This window comes from Cornus florida, unplaced genomic scaffold (genome assembly GCF_030987335.1).
Source record: "Cornus florida cultivar Cherokee Brave unplaced genomic scaffold, ASM3098733v1 CherokeeBrave_3.0.0_Hap2_Chr11, whole genome shotgun sequence".
In the NCBI taxonomy this organism is placed as follows: domain Eukaryota; kingdom Viridiplantae; phylum Streptophyta; class Magnoliopsida; order Cornales; family Cornaceae; genus Cornus; species Cornus florida.
In genome coordinates, this window is record NW_026775581.1 from 30,708,828 (window position 1) to 30,727,593 (window position 18,766).

General features: G+C 36.1%; 1 protein-coding gene across 2 annotated transcripts; it reads right to left on the reverse strand.

The window, feature by feature from the left end:
* Positions 1–9,203: 9,203 nt before the first annotated feature.
* LOC132284522 (uncharacterized) lies at positions 9,204–17,138 on the reverse strand. Of its 2 annotated transcripts, none has more exons than XM_059786630.1 (4): positions 16,858–17,138; positions 11,300–11,606; positions 10,766–10,960; positions 9,204–10,115 (listed from the first exon to the last, which is right to left on the reverse strand). In XM_059786630.1, the coding sequence occupies exons 1-4, from the start codon at positions 16,947–16,949 to the stop codon at positions 9,720–9,722; spliced, it is 990 nt and encodes a 329-aa protein (XP_059642613.1). In that variant the 5' UTR covers positions 16,950–17,138; the 3' UTR covers positions 9,204–9,719. The 2 variants fall into 2 exon arrangements, with proteins under 2 accessions (XP_059642613.1, XP_059642614.1); XM_059786631.1 differs by having other exon boundaries at positions 11,348–11,606; positions 16,858–17,135.
* Positions 17,139–18,766: the final 1,628 nt, after the last annotated feature.

Here is an 18,766-nt window from a genome sequence, read left to right on the forward strand (position 1 = left end):
TCAACAAGATGCAGAAGTATGCAAAGGAGAAGGCCCATCCCTCCGACTTCCACATTTCTAGAGCTCCTTATAAAGGAAAATTTTCACTAAGACATGCATTGCACAAAACTATTTATCTTCAGTCAGTACTAATACAATTTCTTTGTCTATTCTTATTTTTCATAAAAAGGTTTGAAGATTAACGCCATTGCTCCGAAACATCCTCTTGCTCCAAAGAGGCGGGTTATCTCAAAACAAGCTCAATTTATTCGGAGTCCTATAGGCACTCGCAGCAAGGTTAGAGCCATGTCTTCTTCTGGTAGAAGTAAGGATGAAAATCTGCAAGGGGTCAGCCAAGAAGATTTTAACCAATTGGTTAAGGATGTTTCCAACACAAACAAAATAGTTCAAATGTTGGTGGATCTATTCACTAAGACTTCACCTCAGAGATGGCTAAAAAAGAGCCTAACACTCTTAATCCTACTGACAAAGGAAAGGCCATCATGATTGAAGAAAATTCTCCTCTTCCTTTGAAGTTGGGGGAAATTGATTTAAAAATCAAGAGTCTAGAAGAAACAACAAAGTCAATAAGGGGGATCGACGATATGGGGGAACTGATTATTCCGACCTTAATTTGCTTCTTCTCCGACGTCGACCTCCTTTCCAAGTTTAAGATCCCTGATTTCAAGAAATACAATGGCACGGGATGCCCATACACTCACTTAAAAGTTTATTGCGGAGAATTGGGCTCCCATGGCTAAGATGAAAAGCTCCGTATGCAGTTATTCCAGAGAAGTCTTACAAGACCCACATTAAGATGGTTCATTAAGATAGATCTTCGCAAGGTTCGAAGCTGGAATGATCTCACCAATATTTTTTTGCAACAATATCGCCACAACACTAACATAGCCCCTGATTGATTCTGATTGATTTTCTCTTATGAGAATCATGAAGAAGCCTGGTGAACCCTTCCGAGATTATACACAAAGGTGGCGTGAGATTGTTACCCAAGTCAATTCTCTTTTGTCGGAAAGGGAAATGGTTAGTACTTTCATACATACTCTGAAGAAGCCCTATTATGAGAAATTGTGCATATCCAAGGGAGTTAGTTTTTCCGAGCTTATCATCCAAGGAGAAAACATCGATGATGGTATCAAAGATGGTAAGAAGCTTCATCTTCTAGTGTTCGTTGTTTTATTCTAAAAAAGCTAGAAAAGAAAGAGGAGGACGTCTCTGTAATCCTCCCTACTGGGAAAGTCGCACCAACTCCAAAACCTCAGTTTTTCACCACCTCAAGAGAAAATGCAGAGAAAAGGCAAATTGAAAGGTGCAATCGAGTTTTTACTCCAATATGTTGCACCTACACTGAAGTTCTAACCTCTTTGAAAAATTTGCTTCCACCGATTCTTGCAAGACCCAATCCTAATCCTCCACCAAAAGGTTATGATCCTTCTTAAAAGTGTGACTAACACTCAGGGGCGAAGGGTCATTCTACTGAGAATTGTTTTTCTCTCAAGCATAAAATTCAGGATCTTATAGAAGTAGGTATGCTCAACTTGGTGAAGATTGGAGAGCCCAATATTTCAAAAAATCCATTACCAGATCATTCCACCAATATGGTTTCCATGGAGGACATAGATATGATTAGCTTGGATGACATAGATTTCAACCCTACCATCTTCATTGGAAGACCTGGAGAGGTAGTCCAGGTTAAAGCCACTAGAATTCAAGACACTGGTATCCACATGGTGGGCACAGAAGCAAAAGCAAGACCTCTATTGACTTTGGCTCTGAGACTATTGCCTGCTGCACCCATATTTGACCGTTCCAAAAAGGCCATATTGCCTGCTCCCAAAGCATTCTCCCTACCTGTCTCAGAATCTGTCACAATTGTAATCCCATGACAATTATCCATCAAAGACACCCACCAAGTACCGTGGAATTATGATGTCGAGATAATAATGGAATCAGGCAGAAAAATTACTTTAGAAGATCAAGTTGTTACTGAGATTGGAGGGTTTACAAGATCGGGTAGGTGCTACACAACCGCGGAGCTTGAAAAGCGAAGGAAAGGAAACAATAAGGCGGATGACCAAGTTAAGCAAACCATTACTCAACAAGAGAGTGCTAAATTCCTCAGAATCCTAAAGACGAGCGAGTACAATGTGGTGGAACACCTCAGTAAGATGTCGAGTCAAATATCCTTGTTGCAACTTCTCCTCACTTCGGAAACACATAGAGAGGCTCTTTTGATAGTACTTCATAACGCCCATGTTCCAAGCAGTGTCACAACTGAGTAGATAGAAGAAATAGTAAACCACGTGTTAGCTTACCATGCCATCACTTTCACTGATGAAGAGCTACCTCCTAAAGGAACCCAACGTACCCAAGCTTTCCACATCACTGTGGAATTCAGAGACTTGCTAGTAGGAAGGGTATTCATCAACAATGGGTTTGATTTCAATATATGTTCACTCGCTACTCTTTAGTGGATTGAGATGGAAAAACATGTGCGCCTTAGCAATACAATATTAAAAGCATTCGATGGAGCCCAACATGAGTCACTTGGGCAAGTTGATCTTTCAATTGTGATAAGGCCAACAATGTTCGATGTCTGGTTTTAGGTAGTTAACATTCCAACTGCTTATAATCTCCTCTTAGGGTTCAAATAAAATATAATCTCCTATAAGCAGTCGAAATGTTAACTACCTAAATCAGACATCGAACGTTGTTGGCCTATCACAATTGAAAAATCAACTTGCCCAAGTGACTCACGTCGGGCTCCATCAAATGCTCTTAATACTATATTGTTACGGCGCACATGTTTTTCCATCTCAATCCACTTAAAAGTATCGAGTGGACATATATTGAGAGCAGACCCATTATTGACGAGTACCCTTCCTATTAACAGCTCTGAATTTCACAGTGATGTGGAGAGCTCGTGTATGTTGGGTTCCTTCAGGAGGTAGCTCTTCATCAGTGAAAGTGATGGCATGGTAAGCTAACACATGGCTTACTATTTCTTCTATCTGCTCGGTTGTGACATTGCTTGGAACATGGGCTTCATGAAGTACTTTCAAAAGAGCCTCTCTATGTGTTTCCGAAGTGAGGAGAAGTTGCAACAAGGATATTTGACTCGACATCTTACTGAGGTGTTCCACCACATTGTACTCGCTCTTCTTTAGGATTCTGAGGAATTCAGCAGTCTCTTGTTGAGTAATGGGTTGCTTAACCTGGTCATCCGCCTTATTGTTTCCTTTCCTTTGCTTTTCGAGCTCCGAGGGTGTGTAGCACCTACCCGATCTTGTAAACCCTCCAATCTCAGTAATAGCTTGATCTTCTAAAGTAATTTTTTTGCCTGATTCCGTTATTTTGCCTGATTCCGTTATTATCTCGACATCATAATTCCACGGTACTTGGCGGGTGTCTTTGATGAGCAATTGTCTTGGGATTGCAATTGTGTCAGATTCTGGGACAGGTAGGGAGAATGCTTTGGGAGCAGACAATGTGGCCTTTTTAGAATAGTCAAATGTGGTTGCAACAGGCAATAGTCTCGGAGCCAAAGTCAATAGAGGTCTTATTTTTTCTTCTGTGCCCACCATGTGGATACCAGTGTCTTGAACTCTAGTGGCTTTGACATAGACTACCCCAATGAACATGGTGGGGTTAAAATCTATGTCATCCAAGCTAATCATATATATGTCCTCCATGGAAACCATATTGGTGGAATGATCTAGTAATAGATTTTTTTGAAATATTCGGCTCACCCGTCTTCACTAAGTTGAGCATACCTGCTTCTATAAGATCTTGGATTTCATACTTGAGAGAAAAACAATTCTTAGTAGAATGACCCTTCATCCCTGAGTGGTAGTCACACTTTTGAGAGGGATCATAACCTTTTGGTAGAGGATTAGGACTGGGTCTTGCATGAATCGGTGGAAGCAAATCTTTCAGAGGCTAGAGCTTTAGTGTATGTGTAACCTATTGGAGTAAAAACTCGATTGCGCCTTTCAATTTGCCTTTTCTCTACATTTTCTCTTGAGGTGGTGAAAAACTGAAGTTTTGGAGTTGGTACAACCTTCCCAGCAGGGCAGGATTGCAGAGATTTCCTCATCTTTCTTTTATAGCTTCTTCGAGATAAAACGACAAACACCAAAAGATGAAGCTTCTTCTCTTGCCTCTGCAATTTTGCCATCTCTGATACTATCATCGATGTTCTTTGCTTGGATGATAAGCTCGAAGAAGCTAACTCCTGTGGATGTGCACAATTTCTCATAATAGGATCGACAACATAATCGAAGTGGATGACAAACCAACAAACAAAGTAGCCTCTACTCATTCGATGCATTGTGTAAATCCGTTTATAGAATAAGCTCATATCAATGTTTATAAGTATTGATACCATATGTCAACCAACCCAACCCAATTATCATGTGATGTGTGTCAATAATAAAAGACCACTCGCAATAGAACGAATCCTTTTTGGTAATTGTTGATGCAAAAATCTGTACGGTCTGGAGTGGGGGTGTTTCCTACAAGACAAGAGAGAAGTGACATACTTGACGATTAAATATCCGAGAAAAGATTAAATATGAGATTTATGGCATACCTTTCTAGGTTGACCGATGACTATTTTTATAATAGTTTTACTGGTGGTAGTGTTTTGTCACGAAACAAATTCATTTTCCTTGTCCATCACGAATTGGAAGAGTCATGGGAGGGTGGTAGTAGTTATCTTTGAGTTTATCCATACCCTTTGGGTTTCTATTTTGCTTAAAATTCCTATCCAATCAAATATTCCTTATCAATTGCCCCCCGTTCACGAGTTTGCTTGTCAAACTTAGGAAACATTAAATCATTTTCGCTCTCCTTTTTCAGATTGAACGATGTTTTGAATATCATGTTCTGCCCCAAACAGAGCGTTACTGGGGCAGTGCCCTTCATTTAAAGTTAGGCATGAAACTATTCTCTCTTGGAGAGCTTTTTGGTTTGGCTTTATTACTTTCCAATGATGTTCGACAAGAATCCTAATAGCTTTTATCGTCGTGTTGTGTTGCTTTTAATATAGACGAAGCATACTTGATCGTCATTATCTTGCCCTTGAGTAGGGGGAGTTCTTAATTTAATCCTTTTAATGAGGGAAGGAGGTGTTGTCGGCTTCTCATCCATTTGATGAGGGAAAAAGCTGTATGTTTCTTGTCCTCTTAATGAGGGGGGCCTTTTTAATACGAGGCAAGTCGATTTTGATCCCTTTTAGTATGGGGAATGACAATTACGAGCTTCACTCAGGCTGAGCCCTTGTATTACGAGGCACTTCGTTATCATCCCTTATAGTACATGGACATTGATTATAAGGGATTCATTTAGTCCAAACCCTTATAGTACGGGGCACTTCATTATCATCCCTTATACTACGCGGACGCCGATTACGGGATTCATTCAGCCCTGACCCTTATAGTACGGGGCACTTTGATTTGACCCCTTTTAATACGTGGGACGACATTTACGAGCTTTACTCAGCTCTGGCCCTTATAGTACAGAGCATTTTAATAGGAGGGTCCCCCCTTTAGTAAAGAAGGTTCGTAGGAGTTACAGGCTCTACCAAGCTTTCCCCATTGATAAACTCCCTCAACTGGGAAATCTCTGCAATTTGGGCATTTATTGATAATACTGTCTCATAAAGTAGGGAATTTACCCTCGACTTTCTCCGATTTCAGCTGTTTCTGCAGATGAAAAGTGTGCAACACAATATCCACTGATGAGCTATGTTTAAACACAATATCCAATTTGTCACAAGATTTGACTCGGAGACTAGAGGTTCATTGGTGGCTAGGGTAAAGAGAAAAGCTTTACAAGCACTAGGACGCTCTCAAATACGAAGTTTTAAGGCTATTGTAGCAACTCCGAAACTATTTTACAAATCTTTATGAAAACTTTGCAAATCTCATTGCTTTAGTTTCATTCATACTTTGTTTATCTAAAACCCATTCTGATGAATATTGAGGTATGACAATAGGCAGTGATTAAAAATCTCCAACCAAATTTATCAAGAAATACCGAGTTGGTAATATTAGTTCCCCTAATTCTTTCCCCCAGTATTTTACTACCAAGAAATGCGCGAGAAACATTAGAATTATTTTTATCCATTTATGTTCACTCATTGCCATTCCTGAAAGGTCGGTACTACATCATCGATAAATCCAGACACCAATTAACAAAAAAATATATATATATATATATATATATATATCTATAGGCATTCATTGTAAGTCTTATGGACAATGCATAACTAAAAATTGCATATTAATGGCACAACACCAATTGCTGCAACTTGAAATCAGTAATTTCAGTTTTACAATGACCTTCAATGTCATAGATACAACATTTTAAAAATAACTCGAGTACTTGGTCATTGTGTGATAGATGACTTCTTATGAACTGAAATCTGATGTGAAATGCTAAAGGTGAGAATTGTTCAACATCTCAAGGAAATTTGCCTCAAGGATCTAGCATGAGACACCGTGACAAAGGTTAAAAAAATTTTCCAGTCTTCTTCTCGTAGTATCCTAATAGATAGATATGACACATACTAAGTAAAGAAGTTTCTGATTCTCTGTTCACCTAATTTCTTCATCCCATGTTATTATCTCTGATAAGTAAAAGAAACTTTGTCATTCACGCTACAGGGGTCTCTGAAGATAAGTTCTTTTCTATAAAAGTATCAGTCCCCATTTTTATTTTGGGTGTCAACTGGATGAAGGCATAAATCAAATTTCTCGACACCCTTGTTTCCCACAAAGAAGGATTCTCTTACGGGTATGAGATATTTTTCATAATTTGAGAGCGTTTCAACTGGCAAAATAGAGATGCTCCACTGATACCAATTTGGCTCTTCTAGTGGGGCCTTTACATTTTCACTCTCAGTTATTAAATAATTTTCATGTTTGGCAAATCAGGGTGCTCAAGGCGAGTTAATTTGGAGATCCCATGGAGAAGTTCTTTTTCAGTGGCTTCCAACAGATCATGAATCTCCAGATGCAGAAAATCTTTTAAACAAAAGCAATTCGTAAGCATGAGAAACCGGAGGTTACACATTAAAATTGTTAAATGATGGTGGAGACTTAACTGATGTTCCAAAAAATCCATAACTTCAAGCTTTGTAAGTTCTTTCAAATGTGGCATCATCTTTAAGTGTGGGCAACCTCTTAGAGAATGTTGACGAAGGTTTTTGAGATTTCCCAAGGATGGTAACTGTTTAAGCTGGGTTTCCATGAAATTAGCTCCAGATTCTTTCAAATAGTTGATATAATATAGTTTAACTCCTCAAGTTTTGAAAGCTATCCAATCTGTGGAATTACCTTCCCATTAGTGCTTTTTTATTTTTATTTTTTTTCCCGAGAGTAAGAGGTGACGAAGGTTGCAACCATTTGAAAGGGATGGTATATTGAATCTTTGTTCCAGAAAGGTCAAGTTTCTGGAGGCAAGACAATTGCTCAAAGGATTTGTACTCTATTGTTGTCAAAGCACTCTATTGTTGTCGAAGCACTACATCCAAAAAGATTAAATTGACAAGGTTATAAAGATTGACAATGGTTGGTAATGCTTTTATGTTGGTTTCCAAAAGGTCAAGGATTTGAAGGGAGCTTAGATGTTCAAAGAATTTGTCTGTGATTTTGACCGTATCTCGATGTCTTTATCAAGTGATTCAGTGCCAAATAGGATTTTTAGCTGAGAGCATTGTTTTAAAAAGGGATGTCGAAGATTGCTAGTGTTGGAAGGGACATGCTTAACACCACTTTCTGTGTTCTGATAAATTAAGGATATGAAGACCAGCATTTCTTTCTAATGAATTCTCATGGAAGGAATTCATTGAAATCTTCAGTTACTAACAAATCAAGATTTTAGTCAGTGACTAAATTCCGGATAGTCTATCCAAGGCTTTGCAGCCACTTACTGAGAGATCCGTGAGATTTTCAAGACTGAGAAGTTTTGGTAAGCTTTTAATCCGGGTTTGGGAAAGATCAAATGCATGTTTGGATAATCATATGATTTGTTAATTTGGACAAACCATGCACGTATAAAATGTGACAAGAAAGATTTTAAATGCACCCTCCATCACAATTTATTTCTCAATGTTGAAGGCAATTAAAGGTACAAAAACCTTTGTTCAATTTTGGCATCAAAATCAGTATTGTCAGAATTGCAAAACTGAATGTTTGTAAATTTTTAAACAAAAATCATGTACGACACTGAACAATCCCTTTTCCCAGATATTGGTGTGTGTGTGTTTAGATATATATATATATATATATATTCATACTTTTACCTAGGGTTTTGACATCACAAATCAAATACTATATATTTATAGAATTGGAAGAAAGATTAGTACCTGGGAATGAATTGCAATAATAGTTGGAACCAATTGGGCTCCAATTCGCATCGGGACGCGGCCAACATTAAGTGTATACGAGAGCAATAAAAGATAGGTACCTCAATTCGTCAAAGGTGATCGGATTCGTGAGTGTCAAATTCTTCGGTGAAGTGTTTGAGTTGCATCGACAGTCTCATCAGACATGTTTGCATATAGGAGTCTGGTACGACCCGTCCAGTGCTTTCTTTAATTCCATGTCACCACTCCTTAATTGTCCCGGACGTCTGATGAGTTCCAGATGTTGACCCCAACATTCAGACCAGATTATGTAAGTATAAGTTTCACATAGGTGCCAACTGTTATGCACAAATTTGTACGGGGTGTTTTCTGCAAGAAAAGAAAGAAGTGACGACGGCGTGGTGCCAATCGGGTGCACTCCAAGGTTAAGTTAGTATTTGACCATTAAATGTTCGAGAAAAGGTTAAATATGAAATTTATGTCGTAGCTTTCTAGGTTGACCAATGACTATTTTTATAATAGTTTTAATGGTGGTAGTGTTTTGTCATGAAACAAATTCATAATTGGAAGAGTCATGGGAGCATGGTAGTAGTTATCTTTACCTCTTTGACTTTATCCATACTCTTTGAGTTTCTATTTTGCTTAAACTTCCTATCCAGTCAAATATTCCTTATCAATAATAAAAGATTACTCACCCTTATTTGATTCACGAGAAGGATGATTTGGTGTTTTCTATTTCTAAATTACAATAAAACGGAAAATAAACTAAATTAAGAATAGTTTAGATCAAAGTTACAATAACTTAGGGATTGACTTCACTGCTAGCCTCATAACATGATCAATTGCTTTAACAATAAAGAAATTCACACTTATGTATATTCGAGAATCAAGTGGTTACAAACGCACTTTAAGTCAATTAAGAAGATATACTTGAATAAACACTAAGCCATAACTTATTTTCAGTTGGCAAAAATTACCTACCTAACTACTCTAATCTACCATCTAGTACAACTCTCTTCCCCAGGCATGAATTATCAAAACATTCATTCATAGCACCAGTATGATGAAGAGAAGCCCTTAGCCGCCAATCTCTCACAATAGAAGGGTTTGAATTCAATAAAAACAAGATTAGGAGAGGATTTTAATCCCTAAAGACGGGAAATAAACAGGCAATTGGTTACTTTGCTATTATCCCAATTGTGACAAATGCGCTCCTTTAAACATTAGAACAAGGTAAGCCCTCAAAAAAGTCATAACACAGATTTCTTCTCAGCAATCCTTTTTTTATTTTCATCCAAAGGGAATATGACTGTAGAACTTAAACCTGGTGTCGATCTTCAATCCAACTGCTTTAAAAGTTTATCTCGCGTCTTTCAGCAAAAAACTTTCCACTCACTGACTGGTCCGATAGCAGGGCAAGCCAGACTCCTGTATCAGCCCCTTCCTCAGGTGAAGTATGCCCTTCCCAGCCAGTCATTGCAGTCTTCACCCAGCCTGGGCAGTAGCAATTGATGTGTACCTTCTGACCTTCTGGTCGATCTGAAAGCATCTTGGCCATTAACCTGGTGTAAGCATTAACTGCAAGTTTTGACATTGAGTAGTCGGTATATGTTTGAGGCCACCCACCGGCTGTCCAACTGCCATCCTTAACTTGTTCCACAAACTTGTTCACAGTCCTATCAATTAGCTCCTCTGAGAGTGTGTCCACGTCTTCCAGTTGTTGTCTCAAAGTGATATCGCCAATTCTCTGTCAGAGTCAAAAACATTGATCATGTTTGTAAATCAAAGTATGATGGAAGCAAAAACTAGTAATAAAGACTCCTAAACTATTCTCATACAGCTTCCATCATTTCTCACCACAACAGTATAGTCCAATATGATATCTTGGTGGAGAGGGATTTGGTTAAATCTACATCCAATCCCTCTGGGGTGCACCGACTCCTTGAGAGAGAGAGAGAGAGAGAAGTTACACTTTCCATGAGCCAAGTTCCAAACCAGCATCAATTAACTATGTGGCAACGATGTACATTGTTTGCATTTTATATTCTTATTTAATAATACATGATGCCTCGTCTTGAACATGCACATAACAAGCGGTTTTGCCAATTGATAAAATAATATTGGGGCAACTGACTGCCCCCTCAGAGCCACGCGCAGAGGAGAGCAATTGACATAACCCTCTTTGGACATACGAGAGCAATTGACATAACCCTCTTCGGGCATACGATACAGTCGGAACATACAGAGAAACAGTTTTACGTGCCTGCCTTGGCGGATTAGAAATGCTACCCAACCCAAAAAGATCCCTCCACCTCCTCTCTCTATTATATCAAATATTGGGAAACAGAAAAAAGAACCAAGGATAGAACAAGGCACCATAAAACCTTTTTTACTTACATTTCGCCTTCCATTAAGTCTTCCCAATCTTGAACTCACATTAACAATACGAGCACCTGAAGCAGAAGGCCTCACTAATGGAATCATAGCTTTAATCATATTTTTGGTCCCAAAATAGTTGGTGACAATAACCTGTTCAGCAAATTCAACAGAATTCTCTGACCCTTGATTGAAATTGATACCTGCATTATTTACCTGTACCAGTTTGTAAAAGATCAATTATGCAATGGCGAATATTATCTTATGTAGCCATGTATGTTAGATAGCACTATATAACCTTACTACTCAACAAAGGATTATCACCATGCATTAATTTATTAAAACAAATTCTAGAGCATTTTTCATACAGCAAAGGTTTTTCAACAATACAGTACCCAAATCTATTCTAGCATATTAACTGTTGACAAATCTAAGTTTCTATGTATTTAATAAAGCATAAGGAAAAAGAAATCAGAAAATGAAATATAGAAAAAGACTGAAGAAATCAGTAACATAAGCTTATTATATATTACATCCGAAATCAAATCAACTTACATGGTGACAAAACAATAAATGGTAGAAATGCAGATTTTGACGTCTCACCAGAATATCTATACCACCATAGTTTTGTTGTACCCAATCAGCAAACAATTTGACTGATGAAAGGTCCACAACATCCAGTTGATGGAATACCACATTCAAACCTCCTTCCTGTAAGACCTTTGTTGCTTCTTCACCAACAGCATTGTCTCTTGATGTCAAAATGACTGTCAACCCCTGCAAGGCAAGTTGGTGAGCAATCTCAAATCCAATTCCTCTGTTCGCACCAGTCACGACAGCAGTAGTATCTGAGGACCACCACCTAGAAACTCAAAATTGTATGATAGGTTATGTTTCTATAACAATGATTCAGAGTAGAAGTCACTAAAAGTGATCAATAATTTTATCTGTTATTATATCATATGAAGGATCAAAATTTTGACTAAATGGAGTTCGAGACAAACATTTTTATAAGAAAGGCAATGAGGAATATGAGAAAAAATGTAAATTGATTCCTTGGATGGCATAAACCACCCCATATACCATAACATGCAAAGTGATTCTAAATGGACAGTCTGAGAAGGAAAGTCGATTGAGGTCAATTAAGGTGGTGTTTGGGGGCTTTTCAGAGTCCCAAAACTTGCTTCAAAGCTCAAGAAGTCTTTCCCCAGGAAAAAGTGAATGTGAGGTGATTTTTTTTCTAAACCGACTTTGAAAGAAGCCCATGCCTTTCTAAGCCAGATCCATGAAAGCTGTGAAAACATGCTTTTCTGAGTGAGTTCCCGGATGTGGAGCACATCTTAAAATAAGAAAAAGATCTATAAATTAAACCCCATAAATTATTTTATGATGTCTATAATAGCCTTTTACCTTCATTTAAAACTTATCTCACGACTTTCTCTATCAGAGCTTGTTGTATTGGGTTCCTCTCTCTCTCTCTCAACTACCAGCCACTAAAACTCCAATACATCAATACCTAAAAATCTCACGGCCTCCATCACTACAATACTGTCAAATGCCTGACATCCACAGAAATCATTTGGCGTCAATCCTGCAATGAGTACTTGGTTGAGGTTGAACGAAAAAGAAATCAAACAGCTACCAACAGATATGCCAACCACTTTTCAATTCTAATGATAATGCCAAAACTATTGCAAGAGCACCGACAATGATTCTGAAAGTGTTATCGAAAGGACACTGTAAAATTAAGAATCAAAGGAACATTAATCAATATGAGATGATAGCAATTACAATTGCTCTCTCTTGTTCAAATACAAACTTATCAAGAGGAAGTGGTTGAAAATCACCTTTGTGCAAAAGTGGTAGTAAGTGATGCTTGAGGGCCTTGGTGCTTTCATTAAGGTTTTATCTAATTTTAATTTGGGGATGTGCCTGTTACTCGTGTTTTGCGTGTTTTAGTGTATATTTGTAGAGAGAGATGGGAAGGGTTTAAACAGAGACACAGAGAGAGGCAGCTTAATGTGTTTGTGTGCTGCTGACATGGTTTGCTTTGAATTTGGAAAGAGCTGGTTGCCCATTAGTTTGATAGCCATCATGGTTTGGAAATGATTTTTGAGGGAAATTCGAAGGGGCATGTTGAATATTTTATTTGAAATTCTTCCACATTATGATTTGGTTTACACTCATGATTGGAATTCTTGCTGACTATGATTACCAGACTACATGAACATCGTTGAGACACAAGCCATTGTAATTGATAATTGGGTTGAGTGCACAAAACACCATGTAGTATAGAGTTTGTGCACGATGACCCCCTACTTTTTATTTGTGCATGTCAGATTCTACCATTGCAAAAAAAGGTAACAAACACCCCCTTCAAACCATTTTTCAGTGAAATGTGATATAAAGTATTTATTTATTCTGCTTTTGCCCTTTTAACATGCCTAAAATGCCACTCTTGCAATTATTATATTAATTTCCAAATTTAACCTCTCTCATAAAATATATATCTATATATATATATAGCAGTCAACCCTTCTCTCCTCGCTTTCTATGTTACTCTCTCTCTCTCTCTCTATCAATTTTCATCCTATCTCAAGCTTGTTCCCTCGCTCTCATAAGCAAACGTACCATCATCTTCAATGTGGGCATATCTTAAACTTCAGCTCCAAGAACCATCATATCTTCTCCTTTACCCAGACATGTGGAGTACTGAGCTAAAGCTTCCCAAGGGCTCGATATTTCTCAAGACCAAACACTAATTGAATCATGGAAATCACTGAAAGGAAGGGAAATGGTAGAGAAAACACCAAAAAAGAGGGGGGAGGGGGGAATCTAATCCAAACTGAATGATAGAGGTGGCAAAGCTTAAAACGGGCAGAGAATGTATCACAAAACCGTCAAATAAGTTATCTTCTTATTGCTTAAATAAAGATAATGCAGGCAAAATCATATCATTGACAAAATAACATAACCTGGTTTACATTGAACTGTGATGACATGGATTCATATTCACTTTCGGTAGAAAGGGTGCCACTAGATAAAGCCAAAAGGACATTCCTTTCCAATTTCAAGCAAGCAAATGTTGGATGTTTGAAGGATAGTACCAGTCACTTAACAATGGCTCCAGAAAAAATTAGGTAGAAGGTTCGCCACCCAATATGTAGGTCTCTATTAAGGATCCAACAGTACTCATTTAGGGCATTTTTCACAACCGTTGATCTATATGAAAGCAAGATGATGAAGAGAAAACTAGAGAGAGGGAACAAAAATGCCCATTGTAAACCAAAATCCAATGATATTTACAGATATATAATTGTTGAATGCCCATTGTTTTAGTCATATGATGGTTGAATTATTTCTCTTGAGACAATTCAGCTAAAAGTTTGAATTCAACCAAAGCAAAAGCTAGAACTGAAGATGATGGCATGTTTGCATGCTTTAGTCATATGATGGCATGAAGAAGATGATGGTTTAGGGAACAAGTATATTTGCCAAATAGAACAATTATAGCGTATTGTGTATCTTCTCTCCCAAACTACGTCACATGGAACAATGTCCAAATTTGTCATCTCCCATTTGGATATTTTTTAAAAATAATGTAAGATAAATTGTTATAAGGGTATTTAAGTCTTTGTATGAGGTTAATCTGTTAGGAGGTCCTTATTTGAACACTTATAAGCTTGAGGGGGGTTTAGGGAACATCAGGGGGTTATATGCACTATATCAATACTAGAGGAGCGTTTTGTGCACTTAATCCTTGATGATTTAGTTCACTTTCACACAAAAAAGAAAGAAAAAAAAAAAAGTTCAAAATCTTTGTAACGGTTGAAAAGTGAATTGAACTCATTCAAACTTTCTTTGTTGATCAAATTTGATAATTTGATACATATTCTTTTGTGTGTCATGTGTATGTTGCCAAAGTGTCAAACAGAAACTGCTAAAAATTAGAAAACCAAAAAATATATTTTATGTTTACACAAAAGAAAGAAAAAAAAAAAAGTTCAAAATCTTTCTAACGGTTGAAAAGTGAATTGAACTCATTCAAACTTTCTTTGTTGATCAAATTTGATAATTTGATTCATATTCTTTTGTGTCATGTGTATGTTGCCAAAGTGTCAAACAGAAACTGCTAAAAATTAGAAAACCAAAAAATATATTTTATGTTTATATAGTGAATTCCATCTTTTGTTTATTTTTCCTATTTAAACACTCTTTATCTTTTGTCAATTCTGTAACAAAAAAGAAGAGTTTTGGTAGTAGAAAATATTCCTTCTTATATTAAGAGGGAGACTTGAGTAACAGGGAAAGATGAGACATGTTTGAGACGTAATGAACTACAAAAGATTTATTGTTTATGCTTGATGCTTTATATATCATGGTTTTTAATTTCCTCGGACAGATTTATGCTTGGGCATATGTGTTCTGTAGTTTTGTAGATTTTTACAAAGTATAATCCGAAGTGATCAAGATTAAAGTGATTGAGCAGATTTTGAATAGTTATATTTCTTTATATGTACATGTCAAGATAATTGTGTTTTTCGGTTAAGTTTAAGTTTTGAAGTTCTGTTTCGGAATTTCCAAAGGAGGAGAATGTTACGTATATGAGTCAAGTGTTGGAAAATTCCTATTCAAACCTTGTGTTGTAATGTGACAGAGTTTTGGGTCCTTCAAGGACAACAGTTGAAGACATGACAGAGACAAAATTGCAAAGAACACGGCATGAATTGGCATCCTCCCTTACATAACTAGGGCACGGGTAAATTGACCTTAGAAAGACCTCATTTGACCGAGTTTAATCTTGGTTAGGCTCATAAAATTGTTTATTAGCGTTTTAGCAAAAAGGGAATTTTAAGAATTCTTCAAAACTGGATTTTGAACTGGAAAACAGTATTGATAGAATGGTTGATTGATCGAGTTTTTAACTGAAATTTTCTTTCAGATCTAGTAAGCCTCGAAGGCTCGATCGATCGAACATGACAGACATATAGTTTTGTCAACTTTCTCAAAACAACCACGATTCTAATTACTAAAACATATGGGACACTATATTGGTTATAAATATAAGATTATAGTCAAGGGATGAGATGAATGCCTCTAAACATCTAAAGAGAGAAAATTCTTGTGAGAGGAGAATTCTTAAATCACTCAATCTAGGTTTCTTTGGTTTCCATCATACGTAATTGACTTTTCATCAAGGAGGAGTTCAAGAAACCGATCCAATTCAACTGTTAAAGCTGAAAGGGCGAGCAGTCGCTGGAGGCAAAGTCGTGAAGAGTCAAGTCTATAGATGAGCGGACGAATGGCCTGCATTCCTTGGGAGGAAATTTTTGCATCGTTTGTCTATATAACTAGGGGTTCTAAGGTACGGAAACTATTTCTCTTTCTCATATATTGGATTATACCTGACTGGATTTAGTCCTTGGTTTTCCTCAATTGAGTTTTCCATGTAAAAAATTGTGTGTCTCTACAATACTTTACTTCCTCTTGTTGCTTGATTGTCAGTATGATTGATGAAAATTGAAAATTAACAAGAAATTAAATATCAAAATTTACCATAAACTAACTAAAAATTTCAAAAAGAATCAACGGAAATTTGAAATGATAGTTACTTAGTTAAAAGCAAAATAATATGCATAAGACCTCTCGGCCAAATCACCGCTTGACAAATCAAAGCCTAGGTTCTGGTCCTACGGTTTTTTCTCAATTAGTATTTGATCAATGATCATATTAATAGAACTATCCATTTGCCTAATCATGTAAAAAGATTATCTAATAATAAGCATTACAAATTCAAAAAGAAAAAATCAAATTCAACAGTGAAAACCTAATCTAGGGGCGTATATGCTTCTTATCAGATAAAATAAGAAGCATTTTCAATGAACACTAAAATTTTCTAAATTTAAAGATAGTCATCACATAGATCATACCGAATAACCGTGGAATTGAATTACTATTGAGATGAACAGTCAGATTGGGCAGAAAATGTAGCAAGAACCAGCAAAAATAAATTGAAATCAATTTTAGGGTTTTTTTTTTTTTTTTTTTTTCCCCCCCCATTTACCCATACAATTTAGATAATTGCACATATGAAAAAGGAAAAAGAAAGTTACTTCTGATGATCTGAGTAAGGAATGGTGCGAAGAAGAGAAATCTCTTCACGTCTCTTCTCTCTTCGCTCCTTCGACCTCTCTTTCTTGTTCATCTTCCTCTGAAGAACTCTCTCTCTCTCACACACACATAAACTTTGACTCACAGTTGCTGCAATCACTTCCTGCAATCAGAGTAACGGAATCAGGGTTCTTCCCGCTATATTTGAAGCCTTTTATATTTCGATTTCTCCCACTGAATTATTTATTATTACAGTATTATCTTTTTGGGTAAGCATATATTTTTGGTCAAACATAAATTAGCACATAATATTATTTCACCACAAGAGGACCATGTTCATATTTATGAAAATATTTGCACTTCATTACTCTAACTTTCTATAGTTACAAAAGCCTCCAATAAGTTTCAGTTATTAAAAATAATAATAATTAAGTGGAAGAAAGAAAAATAAGTTTTAATTTTTTTTATTTAACTTTTTTATTTTATCACTACAAGTCCTACTTTTCTTCTCTATAAAAAATAAATAAATTTTTAAAAACTTTCAATAGGACCAATGGGTCCTACTTTTGAAATCCTTTTTCATTTAAATTCTAAACTACTAATCTTCCATTTATACACTTGGCAATTTTTTTTTGGTCATTTAAATTCCAAACCTCTAAATCTTCTATTTATACCCTTATCAAAAAGAAGCAAAAAGTTTGCAATTATAATTTCTATTCTAAAATCGATATGCTAGGAAGCACATATACCAAACATAAAATGATTTGGAGATTGTGTAATGCTTAATCTCAAGCTCTTTATTTACATGGCAGTGATATTCTTTGTTTCTTTTTCATATCATGATTCCCCATCCCCAGAGGGAAAGAGAAATGTCCTTCCTTTTTGGTCCGGTTGTGGGTGAGGAGGGATTCGAACCCCGACACGGTGGGTTAAGAATATGTGAAAGCACTTTTCTTTTTATAAGAACGGTGCGTCCCGAGGTGTGAAGTGGGAGAGAAGGAATGTCATAATTGGGGTTTCGAATAAGTAGATACAACAAATAATGATGAATAAAAATCATTAATTTGGAGCTTAGAACTATGTTTTTTTTTTTTTTTTTATCTTAAATTTTTTATAATTTTTCTAGTTAACCCATAATATATTTCAAATTACATTAAATCCCATTCTTCCAAAAAGAAAAAAAAAAAAAATATATATATATATATATATATATATATATATATATATCATAATAACAAACTCACTCGTTATATTCTAAAAGTGTCAAGAACATATCCTTGTCGTATCCATGCCGCAATCGTGTCTAGCAAAAAAATAAAATATTCAATTTTTAGGATACTTCTAGTTGTGGTGCTAGGGGGTGCGCCACCAGACATATATGGAGAATACTCGCTTTTACCTATAACGCTAGTCTCCTCTTTTTCTACAGTATTGCTTGGATGGTATGACTTCTCCGGTGATGGACGACACTCTAAATTATTGTTTGAATAACGAGAATTTCCCATTTGTTGTTCTTTGTAAGTTTGATATGTATCCGAGCTGTGTTTACGTATCCGAAAAGTATTCGAGTGTCAGATACAGCTATAGCATCCTAAGAGAAGTACATCCATTCTTCCTGGTCGATATGTAATCCTTTTTTTTTTTTTTTCTTTTTTTAACTTTTAGTTAATTAATAAATATTTTATTATGAATTTATATTATAATTATTTTGATTAAATTCAATTCCAAAAATCTTTTTCTAGATTTTGTTATAATTATTTATGTTTTACAAAAACTTATCAAAAAAAAAAAAATTTATGTTTTACAAAAAAAATAAAATTATATTAAAATTGATAAATTATTATAATTTATTTTCATTCAAACAATTTGAATATAAGCCAATTGCTAATAAAATTTTAGACAAGTATAGTC

Coding starts and splice junctions, on each gene's coding strand:
- LOC132284522 (XM_059786630.1), bottom strand. CDS start 16,949: ATGAACAAGAAAGAGAGGTCGAAGGAGCGAAGAGAGAAGAGACGTGAA. Junction 11,607..16,857: donor CCTTACTCAGATCATCAGAA/GTAACTTTCTTT, acceptor TTGAGTTTCTAG/GTGGTGGTCCTCAGATACTA. Junction 10,116..10,765: donor GACTTAATGGAAGGCGAAAT/GTAAGTAAAAAA, acceptor TGACTCTGACAG/AGAATTGGCGATATCACTTT.